The following is a 26,158-nucleotide window of genomic DNA, read 5'->3' as shown; positions in this document are numbered from 1 at the left end:
CACTAACACACTCATTCAGCTGCTCCCAAAACACTTGCCTCTCATGATCTTTCTTCTCATACCCAGGTGCATATGCACCAATAATCACCCATCTCTCTCCATCAACTTTCAGTTTTACCCATATTAATCGAGAATTTACTTTCTTACATTCTATCACATACTCCCACAACTCCTGTTTCAGGAGTACTGCTACTCCTTCCCTTGCTCTTGTCCTCTCACTAACCCCTGACTTTACTCTCAAGACATTCCCAACCCACTCTTCCCCTTTACCCTTGAGCTTTGTTTCACTCAGAGCCAAAACATCCAGGTTCCTTTCCTCAAACATACTACCTATCTCTCCTTTTTTCACATCTTGGTTACATCCACACACATTTAGACACCCTAATCTGAGTCTACGAGGAGGATGAGCACTCCCCGTGTGACTCCTTCTCCTTCCCATTTTTAGAAAGTTAAAATACAAGGAAGGGAGGATTTCTGGCCCCCCGCTCCTGTCCCCTCTAGTCGCCTTCTACGACACGTGAGGAATGCGTGGGAAGTATTCTTTCACCCCTATCCCCAGGGATAATATATATATATATATAAATATATATATATATATATATATATATATATATATATATATATATATATATATATATATATATATATATATATATATATATATTTTTTTTCATACTATTCACCATTTCCCGCATTAGCGAGGTAGCGTTAAGAACAGAGGACTGGGCCTTTGAGGGAATATCCTCATATGGCCCCCTTCTCTGTTCCTTCTTTTGGAAAATTTAAAAAAAAAATGAGAGGGGAGGATTTCCAGCCCCCCGCTCCCTTCCCTTTTAGTCGCCTTCTACGACAGGCAGGGAATACGTGGGAAGTATTCTTTCTCCCCTATATATATTTATCTATTTATTCACTTTGCCCTGTCGCCGCCCCCCGCGCCAGCGAGGCAGCGCAAGGAAACAGACGAAAGAAGTATAAAAAAGAAAGAGACAGGAGGTCAAGAAAAAGGTGCAAGAGGTGAAAAAAAGGGCAAATGAGAGTTGGGGTGAGAGACTATCAGTAAATTTTAGGGAGAATAAAAAGATGTTCTGGAAGGAGGTAAATAGGGTGCGTAAGACAAGGGAGCAAATGGGAACTTCAGTAAAGGGCGTAAATGGGGAGGTGATAACAAGTAGTGGTGATGTGAGGAGATGGAATGAGTATTTTGAAGGTTTGTTGAATGTGTCTGATGACAGAGTGGCAGATATAGGGTGTTTGGGTCGAGGTGGTGTGCAAAGTGAGAGGGTTAGGGAAAATGATTTGGTAAACAGAGAAGAGGTAGTAAAAGCTTTGCGGAAGATGAAAGCCGGCAAGGCAGCAGGTTTGGATGGTATTGCAGTGGAATTTGTTAAAAAAGGGGGTGACTGTATTGTTGACTGGTTGGTAAGGTTATTTAATGTATGTATGACTCATGGTGAGGTGCCTGAGGATTGGCGGAATGCTTGCATAGTGCCGTTGTACAAAGGCAAAGGGGATAAGAGTGAGTGCTCAAATTACAGAGGTATAAGTTTGTTGAGTATTCCTGGTAAATTATATGGGAGGGTATTGATTGAGAGGGTGAAGGCATGTACAGAGCATCAGATTGGGGAAGAGCAGTGTGGTTTCAGAAGTGGTAGAGGATGTGTGGATCAGGTGTTTGCTTTGAAGAATGTATGTGAGAAATACTTAGAAAAGCAAATGGATTTGTATGTAGCATTTATGGATCTGGAGAAGGCATATGATAGAGTTGATAGAGATGCTCTGTGGAAGGTATTAAGAATATATGGTGTGGGAGGCAAGTTGTTAGAAGCAGTGAAAAGTTTTTATCGAGGATGTAAGGCATGTGTACGTGTAGGAAGAGAGGAAAGTGATTGGTTCTCAGTGAATGTAGGTTTGCGGCAGGGGTGTGTGATGTCTCCATGGTTGTTTAATTTGTTTATGGATGGGGTTGTTAGGGAGGTAAATGCAAGAGTTTTGGAAAGAGGGGCAAGTATGAAGTCTGTTGGGGATGAGAGAGCTTGGGAAGTGAGTCAGTTGTTGTTCGCTGATGATACAGCGCTGGTGGCGGATTCATGTGAGAAACTGCAGAAGCTGGTGACGGAGTTTGGTAAAGTGTGTGGAAGAAGAAAGTTAAGAGTAAATGTCAATAAGAGCAAGGTTATTAGGTACAGTAGGGTTGAGGGTCAAGTCAATTGGGAGGTGAGTTTGAATGGTGAGAGGCTGGAGGAAGTGAAGTGTTTTAGATATATGGGAGTGGATCTGTCAGCGGATGGAACCATGGAAGCGGAAGTGGATCATAGGGTGGGGGAGGGGGCGAAAATTTTGGGAGCCTTGAAAAATGTGTGGAAGTCGAGAACATTATCCCGGAAAGCAAAAATGGGTATGTTTGAAGGAATAGTAGTTCCAACAATGTTGTATGGTTGCGAGGCGTGGGCTATGGATAGAGTTGTGCGCAGGAGGATGGATGTGCTGGAAATGAGATGTTTGAGGACAATGTGTGGTGTGAGGTGGTTTGATCGAGTAAGCAACGTAAGGGTAAGAGAGATGTGTGGAAATAAAAAGAGCGTGGTTGAGAGAGCAGAAGAGGGTGTTTTGAAATGGTTTGGGCACATGGAGAGAATGAGTGAGGAAAGATTGACCAAGAGGATATATGTGTCGGAGGTGGAGGGAACGAGGAGAAGAGGGAGACCAAATTGGAGGTGGAAAGATGGAGTGAAAAGGATTTTGTGTGATCGGGGCCTGAACATGCAGGAGGGTGAAAGGAGGGCAAGGAATAGAGTGAATTGGAGCGATGTGGTATACAGGGGTTGACGTGCTGTCAGTGGATTGAATCAAGGCATGTGAAGCGTCTGGGGTAAACCATGGAAGGCTGTGTAGGTATGTATATTTGCGTGTGTGGACGTGTGTATGTACATGTGTATGGGGGGGGTTGGGCCATTTCTTTCGTCTGTTTCCTTGCGCTACCTCGCAAACGCGGGAGACAGCGACAAATTATAAAAAAAAAAAAAAAAAAAAAAAAAAAAAATATATATATATATATATATATATACATATACATATATTTTTTTTTTTTCTATTTTGCTTTGTCGCTGTCTCCCGCGTTTGCGAGGTAGCACAAGGAAACAGACGAATATATATATATATATATATATATATATATATATATATATATATATATATATATATATATATATATATATATATATATATAAATATATATATATATATATATATATATATATTATATGGTAAATTATATGGGAGGGTATTGATTGAGAGGGTGAAGGCATGTACAGAGCATCAGATTGGGGAAGAGCAGTGTGGCTTCAGAAGTGGTAGAGGATGTGTGGATCAGGTGTTTGCTTTGAAGAATGTATGTGAGAAATACTTAGAAAAGCAAATGGATTTGTATGTAGCATTTATGGATCTGGAGAAGGCATATGATAGAGTTGATAGAGATGCTCTGTGGAAGGTATTAAGAATATATGGGGTGGGAGGAAAGTTGTTAGAAGCAGTGAAAAGTTTTTATCGAGGATGTAAGGCATGTGTACGTGTAGGAAGAGAGGAAAGTGATTGGTTCTCAGTGAATGTAGGTTTGCGGCAGGGGTGTGTGATGTCTGCATGGTTGTTTAATTTGTTTATGGATGGGGTTGTTAGGGAGGTAAATGCAAGAGTTTTGGAAAGAGGGGCAAGTATGAAGTCTGTTGGGGATGAGAGAGCTTGGGAAGTGAGTCAGTTGTTGTTCGCTGATGATACAGCGCTGGTGGCTGATTCATGTGAGAAACTGCAGAAGCTGGTGACTGAGTTTGGTAAAGTGTGTGGAAGAAGAAAGTTAAGAGTAAATATGAATAAGAGCAAGGTTATTAGGTACAGTAGGGTTGAGGGTCAAGTCAATTGGGAGGTTAGTTTGAACGGAGAAAAACTGGAGGAAGTGAAGTGTTTTAGATATCTGGGAGTGGATCTGGTAGCGGATGGAACCATGGAAGCGGAAGTGGATCATAGGGTGGGGGAGGGGGCGAAAATTCTGGGGGCCTTGAAGAATGTGTGGAAGTCGAGAACATTATCTCGGAAAGCAAAAATGGGTATGTTTGAAGGAATAGTGGTTCCAACGATGTTGTATGGTTGCGAGGCGTGGGCTATGGATAGAGTTGTGCGCAGGAGGATGGATGTGCTGGAAATGAGATGTTTGAGGACAATGTGTGGTGTGAGGTGGTTTGATCGAGTGAGTAACGTAAGGGTAAGAGAGATGTGTGGAAATAAAAAGAGCGTGGTTGAGAGAGCAGAAAAGGGTGTTTTGAAGTGGTTTGGGCACATGGAGAGGATGAGTGAGGAAAGATTGACCAAGAGGATATATGTCTCGGAGGTGGAGGGAGCAAGGAGAAGAGGGAGACCAAATTGGAGGTGGAAAGATGGAGTGAAAAAGATTTTGTGTGATCGGGGCCTGAACATGCAGGAGGGTGAAAGGAGGGCAAGGAATAGAGTGAATTGGAGCGATATGGTATACCGGGGTTGACGTGCTGTCAGTGGATTGAATCAAGGCATGTGAAGCGTCTGGGGTAAACCATGGAAAGCTGTGTAGGTGTGTATATTTGCATGTGTGGACGTATGTATATACATGTGTATGGGGGGGGGTTGGGCCATTTCTTTCGTCTGTTTCCTTGCGCTACCTCGCAAACGCGGGAGACAGCGACAAAGTATAAAAAGAAAAAAAAATATATATATATATATATATATATATATATATATATATATATATATATATATATATATATATACATACACACATATATACATACATACACACACATACACACACACATATATATATATATATATATATATATATACATATGACAAATGTAAGAAATAATTTAGAAAACTGAAAACTTCTAGCTTGAAATGAAATGAAAAATGAATGTCACATAATGGTTCAACCTCTGGCTATGGAAAAGGGAAATGTATAATTTATTTACACAAACGTCAATAGTAGTTTTCATCAATTTAACCACTGTATCATACTGCCTGGTCCACTTCTCTTATCATGAAACTGGAATATTGGCTTATGATGTTTCTCAATTGTCTTCATTACACAAAGTACAACCATATCTTGGATACATGAGGGTAGGTAGTTGGTCATCCGCATAATAAATCCTTGACAGACCAAAAGTTTGTCTGGACCTCAACTTTTCCAGTACATTCATGAAAAACATCTTTTTGCTTTCCATCTCTATCACATATATATATATATATATATATATATATATATATATATATATATATATATATATATATATATATATATATATATATATATTTTCTTTCTTTCTTTTAAACTATTCGCCATTTCCCGCGCTAGCGAGGTAGCGTTAAGAACAGAGGACTGGGCCTTTCTTGGAATATCCTCACCTGGCCCCCTGTTCCTTCTTTTGGAAAATTAAAAAAAACAAGAGGGGAGGATTTCCAGCCCCCCGCTCCCTCCCCTTTTAGTCGCCTTCTATGACACGCAGGGAATACATGGGAAGTATTCTTAATTTTGCTTTGTCGCTGTCTCCCGCGTTTGTGAGGTAGCGCAAGGAAACAGACGAAAGAAATGGCCCAACCCACCCCCATACACATGTATATACATACGTCCACACACGCAAATATACATACATACACAGCTTTCCATGGTTTACCCCAGACGCTTCACATGCCCTGATTCAATCCATTGACAGCATGTCAACCCCGGATACCACATCGATCCAATTCACTCTATTCCTTGCCCTCCTTTCACCCTCCTGCATGTTCAGGCCCCGATCACACAAAATCTTTTTCACTCCATCTTTCCACTTCCAATTTGGTCTCCCACTTCTCCTCGTTCCCTGCACCTCCGACACATATATCCTCTTGGACAATCTTTCCTCACTCATTCTCTCCATGTGCCCAAACCATTTCAAAACACCCTCTTCTGCTCTCTCAACCACACTCTTTTTATTTCCATACATCTCTCTTACCCTTACGTTACTTACTCGATCAAACCACCTCACACCACACATTGTCCTCAAACATCTCATTTCCAGCACATCCATCCTCCTGCGCACAACTCTATCCATAGCCCACGCCTCGCAACCATACAACATTGTTGGAAACACTATTTCTTCAAACATACCCATGTTTGCTTTGCGTCGCGTCATGATAAGAACCATCATAATGGAGTTGCACGGACTGTGATCCTTGCTGTGGTTACAAGAATGTTCTTCCGCCCACCAGTGATGCTACTACATTTGTGAATCAAGAACCATTGCAACACAAACCTCGCCAGGTGGTAGAGTGTCCCACAGTGTATCGAGACAGACTTCCCCAGAACTTTTTTAAAGGGGAAGTAAATGTTTTATAGTTGTGTTACTGGAGTGATAGTTTTCATACATGGTGCTTTGACAAGAAAATAGTGAAATTGGAAAAAAAAATATAGCTTAGACATTGAAGCTTATTGATACAGTGGTTAAACTAATGAGAACTACTATTGACGTTTGTGTAAATAAATTATACATTTCCCTTTCCATAGCCAGAGGTTGAACCATTATGTGACATTCATTTTTTCATTTCATTTCAAGCTAGAAGTTTCAGTTTTCTAAATATTTCCTACATTTTTCATATGTATATATATGTATATGTGTGTGTGTGTGTGTGTATATGTGCTTATGTATGTGTATGTATATATATATGTATATATATATATATATATTATCCCTGGGGATAGGGTGAAAGAATATATATATATATATGGGGAGGTGATAACAAGTAGTGGTGATGTGAGAAGGAGATGGAATGAGTATTTTGAAGGTTTGTTGAATGTGTTTGATGATAGAGTGGCAGATATAGGGTGTTTTGGTCGAGGTGGTGTGCAAAGTGAGAGGGTTAGGGAAAATGATTTGGTAAACAGAGAAGAGGTAGTGAAAGCTTTGCGGAAGATGAAAGCCGGCAAGGCAGCAGGTTTGGATGGTATTGCAGTGGAATTTATTAAAAAAGGGGGTGACTGTATTGTTGACTGGTTGGTAAGGTTATTTAATGTATGTATGACTCATGGTGAGGTGCCTGAGGATTGGCGGAATGCGTGCATAGTGCCATTGTACAAAGGCAAAGGGGATAAGAGTGAGTGCTCAAATTACAGAGGTATAAGTTTGTTGAGTATTCCTGGTAAATTATATGGGAGGGTATTGATTGAGAGGGTGAAGGCATGTACAGAGCATCAGACTGGGGAAGAGCAGTGTCATTTCAGAAGTGGTAGAGGATGTGTGGATCAGGTGTTTGCTTTGAAGAATGTATGTGAGAAATACTGAGAAAAGCAAATGGATTTGTATGTAGCATTCATGGATCTGGAGAAGGCATATGATAGAGTTGATAGAGATGCTCTGTGGAAGGTATTAAGAATATATGGTGTGGGAGGAAAGTTGTTAGAAGCAGTGAAAAGTTTTTATCAAGGATGTAAGGCATGTGTACGTGTAGGAAGAGAGGAAAGTGATTGGTTTTCAGTGAATGTAGGTTTGCGGCAGGGGTGTGTGATGTCTCCATGGTTGTTTAATTTGTTTATGGATGGGGTTGTTAGGGAGGTAAATGCAAGAGTTTTGGAAAGAGGGGCAAGTATGAAGTCTGTTGGGGATGAGAGAGCTTGGGAAGTGAGTCAGTTGTTGTTCGCTGATGATACAGCGCTGGTGGCTGATTCATGTGAGAAACTGCAGAAGCTGGTGACTGAGTTTGGTAAAGTGTGTGGAAGAAGAAAGTTAAGAGTAAATGTGAATAAGAGCAAGGTTATTAGGTACAGTAGGGTTGAGGGTCAAGTCAATTGGGAGGTGAGTCTGAATGGAGAAAAACTGGAGGAAGTGAAGTGTTTTAGATATCTGGGAGTGGATCTGGCAGCGGATGGAACCATGGAAGCGGAAGTGGATCATAGGGTGGGGGAGGGGGCGAAAATTCTGGGGGCCTTGAAGAATGTGTGGAAGTCGAGAACATTATCTCGGAAAGCAAAAATGGGTATGTTTGAAGGAATAGTGGTTCCAACAATGTTGTATGGTTGCGAGGCGTGGGCTATGGATAGAGTTGTGCGCAGGAGGATGGATATGCTGGAAATGAGATGTTTGAGGACAATGTGTGGTGTGAGGTGGTTTGATCGAGTGAGTAACGTAAGGGTAAGAGAGATGTGTGGAAATAAAAAGAGCGTGGTTGAGAGAGCAGAAGAGGGTGTTTTGAAGTGGTTTGGGCACATGGAGAGGATGAGTGAGGAAAGACTGACCAAGAGGATATATGTGTCGGAGGTGGAGGGAGCAAGGAGAAGAGGGAGACCAAATTGGAGGTGGAAAGGTGGAGTGAAAAAGATTTTGTGTGATCGGGGCCTGAACATGCAGGAGGGTGAAAGGAGGGCAAGGAATAGAGTGAATTGGAGCGATGTGGTATACCGGGGTTGACGTGCTGTCAGTGGATTGAATCAAGGCATGTGAAGCGTCTGGGGTAAACCATGGAAAGCTGTGTAGGTATGTATATTTGCGTGTGTGGACGTATGTATATACATGTGTATGGGGGGGTTGGGCCATTTCTTTCGTCTGTTTCCTTGCGCTACCTCGCAAACGCGGGAGACAGCGACAAAGTATAAAAAAAAAAAAATATATATATATATATATATATATATATAAATATATATATATATATATATATATATATATATATATATATATATATATATATATATATATATATATTATCCCTGGGGATAGGGGAGAAAGAATACTTCCCACGTATTCCCTGTGTGTCGTAGAAGGCGACTAAAAGGGGAGGGAGCAGGGGGCTGGAAATCCTCCCCTCTCAATTTTTTCAATTTTCCAAAAGAAGGAACAGAGAAGGGGGCCAGGTGAGGATATTCCCTCAGTGGCCCAGTTCTCTGTTCTTAACGCTACCTCGCTAACGCGGGAAATGGCGAATAGTTTGAAAAAAAAAAAAAAAAAAAAAAATATATATATATATATATATATATATATATATATATATATATATATATATATATATATATATATATATATATATATCATATGCCTTCTCCAGATACATAAATGCTATATACAAATCCATTTGCTTTTCTAAGTATTTCTCACATACATTCTTCAAAGCAAACACCTGATCCACACATCCTCTACCACTTCTGAAACCACACTGCTCTTCCCCAATCTGATGCTCTGTACCTGCCTTCACCCTCTCAATCAATACCCTCCCATATAATTTACCAGGAATACTCAACAAACTTATACCTCTGTAATTTGAGCACTCACTCTTATCCCCTTTGCCTTTGTACAATGGCACTATGCACGCATTCCGCCAATCCTCAGGCACCTCACCATGAGTCATACATACATTAAATAACCTTACCAACCAGTCAACAATACAGTCACCCCCTTTTTTAATAAATTCCACTGCAATACCATCCAAACCTGCTGCCTTGCCGGCTTTCATCTTCCGCAAAGCTTTTACTACCTCTTCTCTGTTTACCAAATCATTTTCCCTAACCCTCTCACTTTGCACACCACCTCGACCCAAACACCCTATATCTGCCACTCTGTCATCAGACACATTCAACAAACCTTCAAAATACTCATTCCATCTCCTTCTCACATCACCACTACTTGTTATCACCTCCCCATTTACGCTCTTCACTGAAGTTCCCATTTGCTCCCTTGTCTTACGCACCCTATTTACCTCCTTCCAGAACATCTTTTTATTCTCCCTAAAATTTACTGATAGTCTCTCACCCCAACTCTCATTTGCTCTTTTTTTCACCTCTTGCACCTTTCTCTTGACCTCCTGTCTCTTTCTTTTATACTTCTCCCACTCAATTGCATTTTTTCCCTGCAAAAATCGTCCAAATGCCTCTCTCTTCTCTTTCACTAATACTCTTACTTCTTCATCCCACCACTCACTACCCTTTCTAAACAGCCCACCTCCCACTCTCCTCATGCCACAAGCATCTTTTGCGCAATCCATCACTGATTCCCTAAATACATCCCATTCCTCCCCCACTCCCCTTACTTCCATTGTTCTCACCTTTTTCCATTCTGTACACAGTCTCTCCTGATACTTCCTCACACAGGTCTCCTTCCCAAGCTCACTTACTCTCACCACCTTCTTCACCCCAACATTCACTCTTCTTTTCTGAAAACCCATACTAATCTTCACCTTAGCCTCCACAAGATAATGATCAGATATCCCTCCAGTTGCACCTCTCAGCACATTGACATCCAAAAGTCTCTCTTTCGCACGCCTGTCAATTAACACGTAATCCAATAACGCTCTCTGGCCATCTCTCCTACTTACATAAGTATACTTATGTATATCTCGCTTTTTAAACCAGGTATTCCCAATCATCAGTCCTTTTTCAGCACATAAATCTACAAGCTCCTCACCATTTCCATTTATACCTCGCAACCGCGGGAGACAGCGACGAGGTATAAAAAAAAAAAAAAAAAAAAAAAAAAAAAAAAAATATATATATATATATATATATATATATATATATATATATATTTTTTTTTTTATACTTTGTCGCTGTCTCCCGCGTTTGCGAGGTAGCGCAAGGAAACAGACGAAAGAAATGGCCCAACCCCCCACATACACATGTATATACATACGTCCACACACGCAAATATACATACCTACACAGCTTTCCATGGTTTACCACAGACGCTTCACATGCCTTGATTCAATCCACTGACAGCACGTCAACCCCGGTATACCACATCGCTCCAATTCACTCTATTCCTTGCCCTCCTTTCACCCTCCTGCATGTTCAGGCCCCGATCACACAAAATCTTTTTCACTCCATCTTTCCACCTCCAATTTGGTCTCCCTCTTCTCCTCGTTCCTTCCACCTCCGACACATATATCCTCTTGGTCAATCTCTCCTCACTCATTCTCTCCATGTGCCCAAACCATTTCAAAACACCCTCTTCTGCTCTCTCAACCACGCTCTTTTTATTTCCACACATCTCTCTTACCCTTACGTTACTTACACGATCAAACCACCTCACACCACACATTGTCCTCAAACATCTCATTTCCAGCACATCCATCCTCCTGCGCACATCTCTATCCATAGCCCACGCCTCGCAACCATACAACATTGTTGGAACCACTATTCCCTCAAACATACCCATTTTTGCTTTCCGAGATAATGTTCTCGACTTCCACACATTTTTCAAGGCTCCCAAAATTTTCGCCCCCTCCCCCACCCTATGATCCACTTCCGCTTCCATGGTTCCATCCGCTGACAGATCCACTCCCAGATATCTAAAACACTTCACTTCCTCCAGTTTTTCTCCATTCAAACTCACCTCCCAATTGACTTGACCCTCACCCCTACTGTACCTAATAACCTTGCTCTTATTCACATTTACTCTCAACTTTCTTCTTCCACACACTTTACCAAACTCAGTCACCAGCTTCTGCAGTTTCTCACATGAATCAGCCACCAGCGCTGTATCATCAGCGAACAACAACTGACTCACTTCCCAAGCTCTCTCATCCCCAACAGACTTCATACTTGCCCCTCTTTCCAGGACTCTTGCATTTACCTCCCTTACAACCCCATCCATAAACAAATTAAACAACCATGGAGACATCACACACCCCTGCCGCAAACCTACATTCACTGAGAACCAATCACTTTCCTCTCTTCCTACACGTACACATGCCTTACATCCTCGATAAAAACTTTTCACTGCTTCTAACAACTTGCCTCCCACACCATATATTCTTAATACCTTCCACAGAGCATCTCTATCAACTCTATCATATGCCTTCTCCAGATCCATAAATGCTACATACAAATCCATTTGCTTTTCTAAGTATTTCTCACATACATTCTTCAAAGCAAACACCTGATCCACACATCCTCTACCACTTCTGAAACCGCACTGCTCTTCCCCAATCTGATGCTCTGTACATGCCTTCACCCTCTCAATCAATACCCTCCCATATAATTTACCAGGAATACTCAACAAACTTATACCTCTGTAATTTGAGCACTCACTCTTATCCCCTTTGCCTTTGTACAATGGCACTATGCACGCATTCCGCCAATCCTCAGGCACCTCACCATGAGTCATACATACATTAAATAACCTTACCAAACCAGTCAACAATACAGTCACCCCCTTTCTTAATAAATTCCACTGCAATACCATCCAAACCTGCTGCCTTGCCGGCTTTCATCTTCCGCAAAGCTTTTACTACCTCTTCTCTGTTTACCAAATCATTTTCCCTAACCCTCTCACTTTGCACACCACCTCGACCAAAACACCCTATATCTGCCACTCTGTCATCAGACACATTCAACAAACCTTCAAAATACTCATTCCATCTCCTTCTCACATCACCGCTACTTGTTATCACCTCCCCATTTACGCCCTTCACTGAAGTTCCCATTTGCTCCCTTGTCTTACGCACCCTATTTACCTCCTTCCAGAACATCTTTTTATTCTCCCTAAAATTTACTGATAGTCTCTCACCCCAACTCTCATTTGCCCTTTTTTTCACCTCTTGCACCTTTCTCTTGACCTCCTGTCTCTTTCTTTTATACTTCTCCCACTCAATTGCATTTTTTTCCTGCAAACATCGTCCAAATGCCTCTCTCTTCTCTTTCACTAATACTCTTACTTCTTCATCCCACCACTCACTACCCTTTCTAAACAGCCCACCTCCCACTCTTCTCATGCCACAAGCATCTTTTGCGCAATCCATCACTGATTCCCTAAATACATCCCATTCCTCCCCCACTCCCCTTACTTCCATTGTTCTCACCTTTTTCCATTCTGTACACAGTCTCTCCTGGTACTTCCCCACACAGGTCTCCTTCCCAAGCTCACTTACTCTCACCACCTTCTTCACCCCAACATTCACTCCTCTTTTCTGAAAACCCATACTAATCTTCACCTTAGCCTCCACAAGATAATGATCAGACATCCCTCCAGTTGCACCTCTCAGCACATTAACATCCAAAAGTCTCTCTTTCGCACGCCTGTCAATTAACACGTAATCCAATAACGCTCTCTGGCCATCTCTCCTACTTACATAAGTATACTTATGTATATCTCGCTTTTTAAACCAGGTATTCCCAATCATCAGTCCTTTTTCAGCACATAAATCTACAAGCTCTTCACCATTTCCATTTACAACACTGAACACCCCATGCATACCAATTATTCCCTCAACTGCCACATTACTCACCTTTGCATTCAAATCACCCATCACTATAACCCGGTCTCGTGCATCAAAACCGCTAACACACTCATTTAGCTGCTCCCAAAACACTTGCCTCTCATGATCTTTCTTCTCATGCCCAGGTGCATATGCACCAATAATCACCCACCTCTCTCCATCAACTTTCAATTTTACCCATATTAATCGAGAATTTACTTTCTTACATTCTATCACATACTCCCACAACTCCTGTTTCAGGAGTATTGCTACTCCTTCCCTTGCTCTTGTCCTCTCACTAACCCCTGACTTCAAATATATATATATATATATATATATATATATATATATAACAACATATATATATATATATATATATATATATATATATAACAACAACTGACTCACTTCCCACGCTCTCTCATCCCCAACAGACTTCATACTTGCCCCTCTTTCCAAAACTCTTGCATGCACCTCCCTAACAACCCCATCCATAAACAAATTAAACAACCATGGATACATCACACACCCCTGCCACAAACCTACATTCACTGAGAACCAATCACTTTTCTCTCTTCCTACACGTACACATGCCTTACATCCTCGATAAAAACTTTCACTGCTTCTAACAACTTGCCTCCCACACCATATATTCTTAATACCTTCCACAGAGCATCTCTATCAACTCTATCATATGCCTTCTCCAGATCCATAAATGCTACATACAAATCCATTTGCTTTTCTAAGTATTTCTCACATACATTCTTCAAAGCAAACACCTGATCCACACATCCTCTACCACTTTTGAAACCACACTGCTCTTCCCCAATCTGATGCTCTGTACATGCCTTCACCCTCTCAATCAATAGCCTCCCATAGAATTTACCAGGAATACTCAAGAAAGTTATACCTCTGTAATTTGACCACTCACTCTTATCCCCTTTGCCTTTGTACAATGGCACTATGCAAGCATTCCGCCAATCCTCAGGCACCTCACCATGAGTCATACATACATTAAATAACCTTACCAACCAGTCAACAATACAGTCACCCCCTTTTTTAATAAATTCCACTGCAATACCATCCAAACCCGTTGCCTTGCCAGCTTTCATCTTCCACAAAGCTTTTACTACCTCTTCTTTGTTTACCAAATCATTTTCCCTAACCCTCTCACTTTGCACACCACCTCAACCAAAATACCCTATATCTGCCACTCTATCATCAAACACATTCAACAAACCTTCAAAATACTCACTGCATCTCCTTCTCACATCACCACCACTTGTTATCACCTCCCCATTAGTGCCCTTCACTGAAGTTCCCATTTCTCCCTTGTCTTACGCACTTTATTTACCTCCTTCCACAACATCTTTTTATTCTCCCTAAAATTTAATGATACTCTCTCACCCCAACTCTCATTTGCCCTTTTTTTCACCTCTTGCACCTTTCTCTTGACCTCCTGTCTCTTTCTTTTATACATCTCCCACTCAATTGCATTTTTTCCCTGCAAAAATCGTCCAAATGCCTCTCTCTTCTCTTTCACTAATAATCTTACTTCTTCATCCCATCACTCACTACCCTTTCTAATCAACCCACCTCCCACGCTTCTCATGCCACAAGCATCTTTTGCGCACTCCATCACTGATTCCCTAAATACATCCCATTCCTCTCCCACTCCCCTTACTTCCATTGTTCTCACCTTTTTCCATTCTGTACTCAGTCTCTCCTGGTACTTCCTCACACAAGTTTCCTTCCCAAGCTCACTTACTCTCACCACCCTCTTCACCCCAACATTCACTCTTCGTTTCTGAAAACTCATACAAATCTTCACCTTAGCCTCCACAAGATAATGATCAGACATCCCTCCAGTTGCACCTCTCAGCACATTAACATCCAAAAGTCTCTCTTTGGCACGCCTGTCAATTAACACGTAATCCAATAACGCTCTCTGGCCATCTCTCCTACTTACATACGTATACTTATGTATATCTCGCTTTTTAAACCAGGTAATCCCAATCACCAGTCCTTTTTCAGCACATAAATCTACAAGCTCTTCATCATTTCCATTCACAACACTGAACACCCCATGTATACCAATTATTCCCTCAACTGCCACATTACTCACCTTTGCATTCAAATCATCCATCACTATAACCCGGTCTCGTGCATCAAAACCACTAACACACTCATTCAGCTGCTCCCAAAACACTTGCCTCTCATGATCTTTCTTCTCATGCCCAGGTGCATATGCACCAATAATCACCCATCTCTCTCCATCAACTTTCAGTTTTACCCATATTAATCGAGAATTTACTTTCTTACATTCTATCACATACTCCCACAACTCCTGTTTCAGGAGTACTGCTACTCCTTCCCTTGCTCTTGTCCTCTCACTAACCCCTGACTTTACTCCCAAGACATATATTATGGATGAGGGAGACATGTATATGCTAATGTTTTAGTGAAATTTCCTTTTCATGGATTGTATTTGTACAGCATCATCATTGTGTGTAAGCTGTTTTGTGGTGTTGGTGGAGTTGGGGAGAGCTATGGATTGGTGGAAGAGAATTATGAGTCGTTCTCCTCATCTTTCTTTTTTCAAACACATTGCCACATTAACGACATAGCACTGGGAAGAGATGAAGAGAGAATTCATCCATTTATATTCACTCTAACTAAAGCCTTCATCCACAATCAGGCCCCCAAAATATTTCCATGGTTTCTCCAGCTGCTTCACATGCCCTGGTTCTGCATACTGACATCATGTTTCCCCTGTATACCACATCACTCCAACTCACTCTTTCTCTTGCACACCTCACACCTTCCTGCATGTTCAAGTCCCAAACAGCCAAATTACCTTTCACCTCCTCTTTGGTTTCCACATTTTCCTTGTTCCCTTCACTTTCAACATTTTTCTTTCATACTATTCGCCATTTCCCACATTAGCGAGGTAGCGTTAAGAACAGAGGACTGGGCCTTTGAGGGAATATCCTCACCTGGCCCCCTTCTCTGTTCCTTCTTTTGGAAAATTAAAAAAAAAATGAGAGGGGAGGATTTCCAGCCCCCCCACTCCCTTCCCTTTTAGTTGCCTTCTACGACATGCAGGGAATATGTGTGAAGTATTCTTTCTCCCCTATCCCTAGGGATAAACTTCCAACATATATATATATATGTATCTTAAATCATCCTCTCCATACGTCCAAACCACATCAACACACCCTCTTGAGCTCTTTCACACATCCTCTTCCACTACTACACCTTTCTCCTACCCTAACATTTCTTATTCAATCAAAGCCAGGATCCCTTTCTGAAAAGGTACCAGTATTACACCAAGACTCCTTTTTCAAGGGCTCTTGCAACCTAAGAATTCCTCACACTTGATAACAGGGACAGATGGACTCCTTTGAAGCAAGAAGTTCTTTAACAAGAATGTGCTCTGTTTTATCACCTGAGGATGAAAAAGCCTACCTAAAGGTGACTTTTCACTTACAAAGTAACCTCATGTAGGCAGAATCTGGAGTCCAGTAACACCTGTATATACATGAATACAGATACATATGTGTTGCCAGAATTCATCTGCGTGTGATTATATCATGAGTAAAATGTCTCCTTGAATGATGGTGTATCACTGTCAATGGATGAGAAGGAATACAATCTTGTCAAGAAATTTCTCACTCCAAAGGAATCAATCATTTCCCTGCTACTAACTGTAGCACAGCTCTGATGTTGCAGGATCCCATAAAAGTGATCCTGGTGTTATAAAGTTTAGAATTAATAGCTGTTTTAGAATGTCCATATTCAGTTTATCTGTCTGAGAAGGAAATTTTAAAAAATAACAAAAAATCAACATATTAATAAACATAGTTTTGGAAACCTTTGTCACAGCTGCAATAAGAGTCAGTAAACACTGATGGAGCTTGTTGTTACTATAAAGCCATTTCCTATCTATGAATAATGACCCCAAATTTGGTGTACCTACTGCTAGTGGTAAGACACTTCAGAGGGTTGAGAATAGACTTATCATTCACTTCAGAAAGTAAGGGTCTTTACACGTAAAGCTTGACTCACTTGCTGACAATGATGTATATCTTACTGAGATATACATCTTACTGAGCATTTGAGTCTGAATCTAATTAAGAAAGTCATGAAATCAGCAGCATATGGAGACCATTGATCTTGTGTAGACTCATACCCTGCTCTACAGAATGCTGCTCTGCTGACAAGAGCAAAAACTCATTTTTATTGAACAGTGATGACAGGACAGTAAAAGTGATAGTCATCAAGATACATTCTAAGAAATGTATGACAATTAAAGACTCCTCCCTTCAGACTTTTATCAAAGAAGATTTATCATGTGACACTACATCAGGTGATAGTCAAACCATATCCCAATGCCAGTAGCACTGGCACTGGCATTTAATGTTGTGTTTTGGAAATCATTTTCAGATTTGTTTATCTAGTTTATAATTACCTTTCAATTTGCAGTTTATCATTCTGGATCATATGAATATTCATCTTTTGGAATTGGGAATTTCACTGTAATAATAGATAGATTAAGAAAGGCAAAGCCCAAAAAAGCTTGTATGATGTCAGGCACAGCAAATATCATGTATAACTTGAGAATACCCACTTTCTAATCGACAGTTTTCATCATAATCCATCATAAGATACAGTTGTTAGAATTTAGATAGACTCCAAGAGACAAAAAAAAAAAGAAAAGAAAACTATTTTAGTGCATATCCAACTTTGGAGTTTCCCTTTTCTACTTGTGAAGATCTGTTAGAATTCTATGTAGAAATTCTGAGAATCTAAAACACAGTAATTATTCCTTTACAAAAGAACAAAATAGAGAGAAAAATATGGAAGCAGAAGTAAGAGAAATAAGATGAAGCTCTCTTGCATACACTGTCCTAGTTACATTCTAATTATCACCTTCCAGGGCCTTCATTGAGTATCATATTCAAGTTTTTGCATGAAATGATGAGAAAACATAACCAAGTAGAAAAATTGGTAAATCTTTCAAAAGTGATGAGTGTTTCTTTCTTACTGTCTTAAGTCTCATGCCACTTCTATGTGCATCTTGATATTATCATACACTGAATCGCAAGAGAATAAAAGTGCCAAAACAAAAGTTGAGGGCAAAATAAGAAATTTATCATCCTTAATGCTAAACCAAGGGCAAAATTTACATATCATTACTTTGTTTCTTTTGGTTATCCTGCTTGATCATAAAAGAGTTCCATCAGTAACAATATTGTGAATATCCCTACAACTCTGCTAGTATTCATTGAGATATGTCTTAGTTATTTCTCCTTTGAAAAGAAAATCCCCTGAAAGAATGAAAATTAATGAAAAATCATGACAATCAGAAACAGTTTTTCACTCATATGAATGAAAAGACACAAAATTAAGAAATTAAAGGAACTGGTATTCCCAAATCTTTTAAAAGGAAAGATGTGAAATAGTTTTACAGATTTCAAATTAAAAATATCAGGAAAGAACTCTTTCATAACTAAGGAAGCATTTGAGAGGAGTATAATATCAAATAAATATAGGTACATAAACCACTCCTACACAATAATGATCTGAGAATGCATTACTTTGATTCATCACTGACCTGCATTGTGGGTTAAGGTGTTGCCTCTAACTCTTGTCCTAACTGGATTCTTTCCATCTCTTGTGACGATAACCTCAGCACCTCGGGTACTCAGGTCAAAGTCCAGCTGAATGACCTGACCAGTGGGTAAGACAGCTTGGGTCAAGCGACCTTGTTCATCATAGTTATAGTTATAAGATCGCCCAACAGCCTCAATCTTTGAGCGCATCAGACCTGAGGCACCATGATAGTGGAAGGTGATATTATAACCATCAGGAACCACCAACTGTTCCAACATCTTCATCATTGACAAGTGAATTCTCAGTCTCTGTTTCTGTGGATTTTCAATAGCTGTAACTTCTCCAAAATAGTTACGGATTAATTGGAATCTATTACTAGCTCCATCTGTTACAGTCAGCAGCTTTCCTGCACTAGAATGGATACTATATGAAAACTTGTAAATTCTTTGGCCTGTGACAAGATTACGGGTTTCAACATGTTGGCCATACCTATTGAAGACATATACTTCATGGGCATCAGGTGAGAAGATCTCATACTGCTTACGCACATTAAGCTCTGGCAGAACAGTTCTTACAGATCGGACACGGTACCCTGCCTGATCACTTATATGGAGAACACCATCAGGAGTGACAGCAATAGATGATATGGAAGAAAACTTGGCAGAAGATGCAGAAACATTATCGTATGCATGGCAGTAACAAGTTACATCTCTGCAGTTGCATCGAGAATCTGCACCAGCAAAGGTGGAGATACGCCCATCATTTGTGATGATACGCACTCGGTTAATGCGCTGGGTGTCACTTTCAGCAACATACAGCTCCCCTGTACAAACAATAACAAAAGCTATATCAAGATGTTTATCAATGAGGACTAAATAATTAATTTTAATGGTAAAGGAATAAGGAAAGGTGGAGGGGTCAAAATATTAACTTCTTGTATGACAGTGAATAATTTTCTTTTTCTGAGTATCTTTGCAGTGTGAAAGTATGACAATAATAGTCCATTGCCTAGTAACTGCAAATGTAGTTGCCTGTTGTACATTTTGGTTAAAAGGAATCCATACAAAAGTGAAAAAACATAAGATAACCTACATATTTACACAGAATATCCACAATTTTCAGTCAAAACACAATATTGCTGTGCTCAGCATTCAGTGTATTCAGAAGTTCATTTTTCATAATCAAACCCGAGAATACTTCTTAAAATCTTTCTTTATAGTGCCAAAATATATATCTTTTCTCCTGATAAACTTAGGGACAGAGAAACTTGCTATGTTTGATGTAATTCATTCTAAAGACCAATGAGAAGGCTAAATCTTACATAAAATCCCTAAGAAGCCCAAAGAATTAGGCACAAATCTAAATTTGATAAATCACATATACCTCTTTGGGTTCATTGCACCCTAGAGAAAATGTAAATTCTAAGAGATATACAGAGGCTCTGTTAACAGCTTTATAAAAAATTTTTTTTTTTTTTTTTTCATACTATTCGCCATTTCCCGCATTTGCGAGGTAGCGTTAAGAACAGAGGACTGGTCCTTAGAGGGAAAATCCTCACCTGGCCCCCTTCTCTGTTCCTTCTTTTGGAAAATTAAAAAAAAACGAAAGGGGAGGATTTCCAGCCACCCACTCCCTCCCCTTTTAGTCGCCTTCTACGACACGCAGGGAATAAGTGCATCATATTCATGTTACCTTTAAATACTGTATGTACATTAAGAATTCTTTCAACAGTCTTAAGTATATTTATGCAATCTGAATCATTCTTGTTCATACCTTATTCTATCAAAATGCTCCAGACAAAATATAAGGAAGGAGAGGTCATGATAGTGTATGTCATTTATACAGATATAGTCACTGGGTTGCCTTTCTCAAATTAATATAATGATTGGGTTGCATTTCTCACCATATAATCAACAACAGTGTTTCCCTTAAATACACAGAGCACAGATTATAACTGTCATTAAGGTAATCATTTTTTGCTTTCTACTGTTCATTTCTGTTCAAGTATTTTTGAAGATAAGATAAAATTTCTTTGAAAATTCTGGCTTATCAAAATATACAAGATAAAGTGCTGCATACCTTGAGGTGAGAAAGCAATGGATTGTGGGTTAAGCAGGAGGGCAGTGCGGGAAACATCAGGGGGGTCATGAAGAGGGGTTGGACAGTTCAGTGACCGACCACTCAGTACCTGAAATCATGTACAAATGCTTGGCCTAAAATTAATAATTTTCCTTAAGATTAGGAGGACAAAGTATCTATCAAAAAGGAATAATTTCTCATTTGATATTCATGAATCCATGATAAAAAATTCTTGAGACAAACCAAAAAATAACATGCTATCAGTTTAGGAAATACATGGTAAAACATTTACTGAATGTGGGAGGAAAGAATATCTACCAAATAACAAACTTGATTAGTCTGTAAAAGATTTATGGTTATCTTAACAATTGCCCTTTAATACTGTTTGAAACCAATTCTGATTCTCTTGAAATCATTATTCTTTTTCACTGAAAGGTAATTTCTTTTCAGTCAACATGAGACTGTATCTCTATATACAACTCATATTTTTGGTTAGATCTTCATTCATCATTTCCTGAGTGTTCCTCACAAAAGCCAGTCTGGTGCTAAGGTTTTTCATCCATGTGAGTTAGGTTGAAAGGCATAGGAGAGCTGAATATCTTTGCAATGACTAGAAATATGAGTCATCAATCAGGAAAGGATTTCTTTAAGTAAACTTGCACAAAAGAACATCTGCAAAATAAGCACACAAAATGACAGCAATTTGTGTGTGATATCAGATTCAGTTCATATATTTTCCATTCTTTACTATCATATACAAATGGATATCCTCATCAGGATGAAAATACAATATGAAAGGACACCAAGCTAACACAAAATCCCTTTTCCATCACTTTAAATGAAATCTTTTATAATATACCTTGTAAAGTAAAACAATACTTGTTACTGTACTCCTTCTCATGATTGATACATATTGTTTAAACAATTATACACATGACTATTCTCACTCTTCTAATAATCTACTGTTTTGCATATATTTTATTTACCAGGAATACTCAACAAACTTATACCTCTGTAATTTGAGCACTCACTCTTATCCCCTTTGCCTTTGTACAATGGCACTATGCAAGCATTCCGCCAATCCTCAGGCACCTCACTATGAATCATACATACATACATAAAATAACCTTACCAACCAATCAACAGTACAGTCACCCCCTTTTTTAATAAATTCCACTGCAATACCATCCAAACCTGCTGCTTTGCCGGCTTTCATCTTCCGCAAAGCTTTTACTACCTCTTCTCTGTTTACCAAATCATTTTCCCTAACACTCTCACTTTGCACACCACCTCGACCAAAACACCCTATATCTGCCACTCTATCAACAAACACATTCAACAAACCTTCAAAATACTCCATCTCCTTCTCACCTCACCACTACTTGTTATCACCTCAACATTAGACCCCTTCACTGAAGTTCCCATTTCCTCCCTTGTCTTACGCACTTAATTTACCTCCTTCCAGAACATCTTTTTATTCTCCCTAAAATTTAATGATACTCTCTCACCCCAACTCTCATTTGCCCTCTTTTTCACCTCTTGCACCTTTCTCTTGACCTCTTGTCTCTTTCTTTTATACATCTCTCACTTATTTGCATTTTTTCCCTGCAAAAATCGTCCAAGGGCCTCTCTCTTCTCTTTCACAAATAATCTAACTTCTTCATCCCACCACTCATTACCTTTTCTAATCAGCCCACCTCTCATGCTTCTCATGCCACAAGCATCTTTTGCGCAAGCCATCACTGATTCCCTATATACATCCCATTCCTCTCCCACTCCCCTTACCTCCTTTGTTCTCACCTTTTTCCATTCTGTACTCAGTCTCTCCTGGTACTTCCTTACACAGGTCTCCTTCCCAAGCCCATTTACTCTCACCACCCTCTTCACCCCAACATTCTCTCTTCTTTTCTGAAAACCCATACAAATCTTCACCTTCGCCTCAACAAGATAATGATCAGACATCCCTCCAGTTGCACCTCTCAGCACATTAACATCCAAAAGTCTCTCTTTTGAGCGCCTGTCAATTAACACATAATCCAGTAACACTCTCTGGCCATCTCTCCTACTTACATACGTATACTTATGTATATCTCGCTTTTTAAACCAGGTATTCCCAATCACCAGTCCTTTTTCAGCACATAAATCTACAAGCTCTTCACCATTTCCATTTACAACACTGAACACCCCATGTATACCAATTATTCCCTCAACTGCCACATTACTCACCTTTGCATTCAAATCACCCATCACTATAACCCGGTCTTGTGCATCAAAACCACTAACACACTCATTCAGCTGCTCCCAAAACACTTGCCTCTCATGATCTTTCTTCTCATGCCCAGGTGCATATGCACCAATAATCACCCATCTCTCTCCATCAACTTTCAGTTTTACCCATATCAATCAAGAATTTACTTTCTTACATTCTACCACATACTACCACAACTCCTGTTTCAGGAGTACTGCTACTCCTTCCCTTGCTCTTGTCCTCTCACTAACCCCTGACTTTACTCCCAGGACATTCCCAAACCACTCTTCCCCTTTACCCTTGAGCTTCGTTTCACTCAGAGCCAAAACATCCAGGTTCCTTTCCTCAAACATACTACCTATCTCTCCTTTTTTCACATCTTGGTTACATCCACACACATTTAGACACCCCAATGTGAGCCTACGAGGAGGATGAGCACTCCCCGCGTGACTCCTTCTTCTGTTTCCCATTTTAGAAAGTTGAAATAAAAGGAGGGGTGGATTTCTGGCCCCCCGCTACCGTCCCCTCTAGTCACCTTCTACGACACTTGAGGAATGCGTGGGAAGTATTCTTTCTCCCCTATCCCCAGGGATAATATATATATATCAGATTGGGGAAGAGCAGTGTGGTTTCAGAAGTGGTAGAGGATGTGTGGATCAGGTGTTTGCTTTGAAGAATGTATGTGAGAAATACTTAGAAAAGCAAATGGATTTGTATGTAGCATTTATGGATCTGGAGAAGGCATATGATAGAGTTGATAGAGATGCTCTGTGGAAGGTATTAAGAATATATGGTGTGGGAGGCAAGTTGTTAGAAGCAGTGAAAAGTTTTTATCGAGGATGTAAGGCATGTGTACGTGTAGGAAGAGAGGAAAGTGATTGGTTCTCAGTGAATGTAGGTTTGCGGCAGGGGTGTGTGATGTCTCCATGGTTGTTTAATTTGTTTATGGATGGGGTTGTTAGGGAGGTGAATGCAAGAGTCTTGGAAAGAGGGGCAAGTATGAAGTCTGTTGGGGATGAGAGAGCTTGGGAAGTGAGTCAGTTGTTGTTCGCTGATGATTCAGCGCTGGTGGCGGATTCATGTGAGAAACTGCAGAAGCTGGTGACTGAGTTTGGTAAAGTGTGTGGAAGAAGAAAGTTAAGAGTAAATGTGAATAAGAGCAAGGTTATTAGGTACAGTAGGGTTGAGGGTCAAGTCAATTGGGAGGTGAGTTTGAATGGTGAAAAACTGGAGGAAGTGAAGTGTTTTAGATATCTGGGAGTGGATCTGTCAGCGGATGGAACCATGGAAGCGGAAGTGGATCATAGGGTGGGGGAGGGGGCGAAAATTTTGGGAGCCTTGAAAAATGTGTGGAAGTCGAGAACATTATCCCGGAAAGCAAAAATGGGTATGTTTGAAGGAATAGTAGTTCCAACAATGTTGTATGGTTGCGAGGCGTGGGCTATGGATAGAGTTGTGCGCAGGAGGATGGATGTGCTGGAAATGAGATGTTTGAGGACAATGTGTGGTGTGAGGTGGTTTGATCGAGTAAGTAGCGTAAGGGTAAGAGAGATGTGTGGAAATAAAAAGAGCGTGGTTGAGAGAGCAGAAGAGGGTGTTTTAAAATGGTTTGGGCACATGGAGAGAATGAGTGAGGAAAGATTGACCAAGAGGATATATGTGTCGGAGGTGGAGGGAACGAGGAGAAGAGGGAGACCAAATTGGAGGTGGAAAGATGGAGTGAAAAAGATTTTGTGTGATCGGGGCCTGAACATGCAGGAGGGTGGAAGGAGGGCAAGGAATAGAGTGAATTGGAGCGATGTGGTATACCGGGGTTGACGTGCTGTCAGTGGATTGAATCAAGGCATGTGAAGCGTCCGGGGTAAACCATGGAAAGCTGTGTAGGTATGTATATTTGTGTGTGTGGACGTGTGTATGTACATGTGTATGGGGGGGGGGTTGGGCCATTTCTTTCGTCTGTTTTCCTTCCGCTACCTCGCAAACGCGGGAGACAGCGACAAAGTATGAAAAAAAAAAAAAAATATATATATATATATATATATATATATATATATATATATATATATATATATATATATATGGATCTGTCAGCGGATGGAACCATGGAAGCGGAAGTGGATCATAGGGTGGGGGAGGGGGCGAAAATTTTGGGAGCCTTGAAAAATGTGTGGAAGTCGAGAACATTATCTCGGAAAGCAAAAATGGGTATGTTTGAAGGAATAGTGGTTCCAACAATGTTGTATGGTTGCGAGGCGTGGGCTATGGATAGAGTTGTGCGCAGGAGGATGGATGTGCTGGAAATGAGATGTTTGAGGACAATGTGTGGTGTGAGGTGGTTTGATCGAGTAAGTAACGTAAGGGTAAGAGAGATGTGTGGAAATAAAAAGAGCGTGGTTGAGAGAGCAGAAGAGGGTGTTTTGAAATGGTTTGGGCACATGGAGAGAATGAGTGAGGAAAGATTGACCAAGAGGATATATGTGTCGGAGGTGGAGGGAACGAGGAGAAGAGGGAGACCAAATTGGAGGTGGAAAGATGGAGTGAAAAAGATTTTGTGTGATCGGGGCCTGAACATGCAGGAGGGTGAAAGGAGGGCAAGGAATAGAGTGAATTGGAGCGATGTGGTATACAGGGGTTGACGTGCTGTCAGTGGATTGAATCAAGGCATGTGAAGCGTCTGGGGTAAACCATGGAAAGCTGTGTAGGTATGTATATTTGCGTGTGTGGACGTGTGTATGTACATATGTATGGGGGGGGGGGTTGGGCCATTTCTTTCGTCTGTTTCCTTGCGCTACCTCGCAAACGCGGGAGACAGCGACAAAGTATAAAAAAAAAAAAAAAAAAATATATATATATATATGGGGAGGTGATAACAAGTAGTGGTGATGTGAGAAGGAGATGGAGTGAGTATTTTGAAGGTTTGTTGAATGTGTTTGATGATAGAGTGGCAGATATAGGGTGTTTTGGTCGAGGTGATGTGCAAAGTGA

At 40.4% G+C, this 26,158-nt stretch overlaps 1 protein-coding gene across 1 annotated transcript in view; it reads right to left on the bottom strand.

The window, feature by feature from the left end:
- LOC139760933 (teneurin-m-like) overlaps positions 1 to 26,158 on the bottom strand; it is a 395,107-nt gene that overhangs the window by 85,677 nt on the left and 283,272 nt on the right. The window contains exons 8-9 of the mRNA XM_071684709.1: positions 20,926 to 21,034; positions 18,848 to 19,669 (exon numbers count right to left, since the gene is read on the bottom strand). Of these exons, the coding sequence (XP_071540810.1) occupies positions 18,848 to 19,669; positions 20,926 to 21,034 (931 nt within the window). The remainder of the gene's footprint in view (positions 1 to 18,847; positions 19,670 to 20,925; positions 21,035 to 26,158) is intronic.

The sequence above is a fragment of the Panulirus ornatus genome, chromosome 38 (assembly GCF_036320965.1).
Source record: "Panulirus ornatus isolate Po-2019 chromosome 38, ASM3632096v1, whole genome shotgun sequence".
In the NCBI taxonomy this organism is placed as follows: Eukaryota; Metazoa; Arthropoda; class Malacostraca; order Decapoda; family Palinuridae; genus Panulirus; species Panulirus ornatus.
Note: the sequence above shows the minus strand (reverse complement) of the source record. Positions and strands in the feature narration are given on the sequence as shown.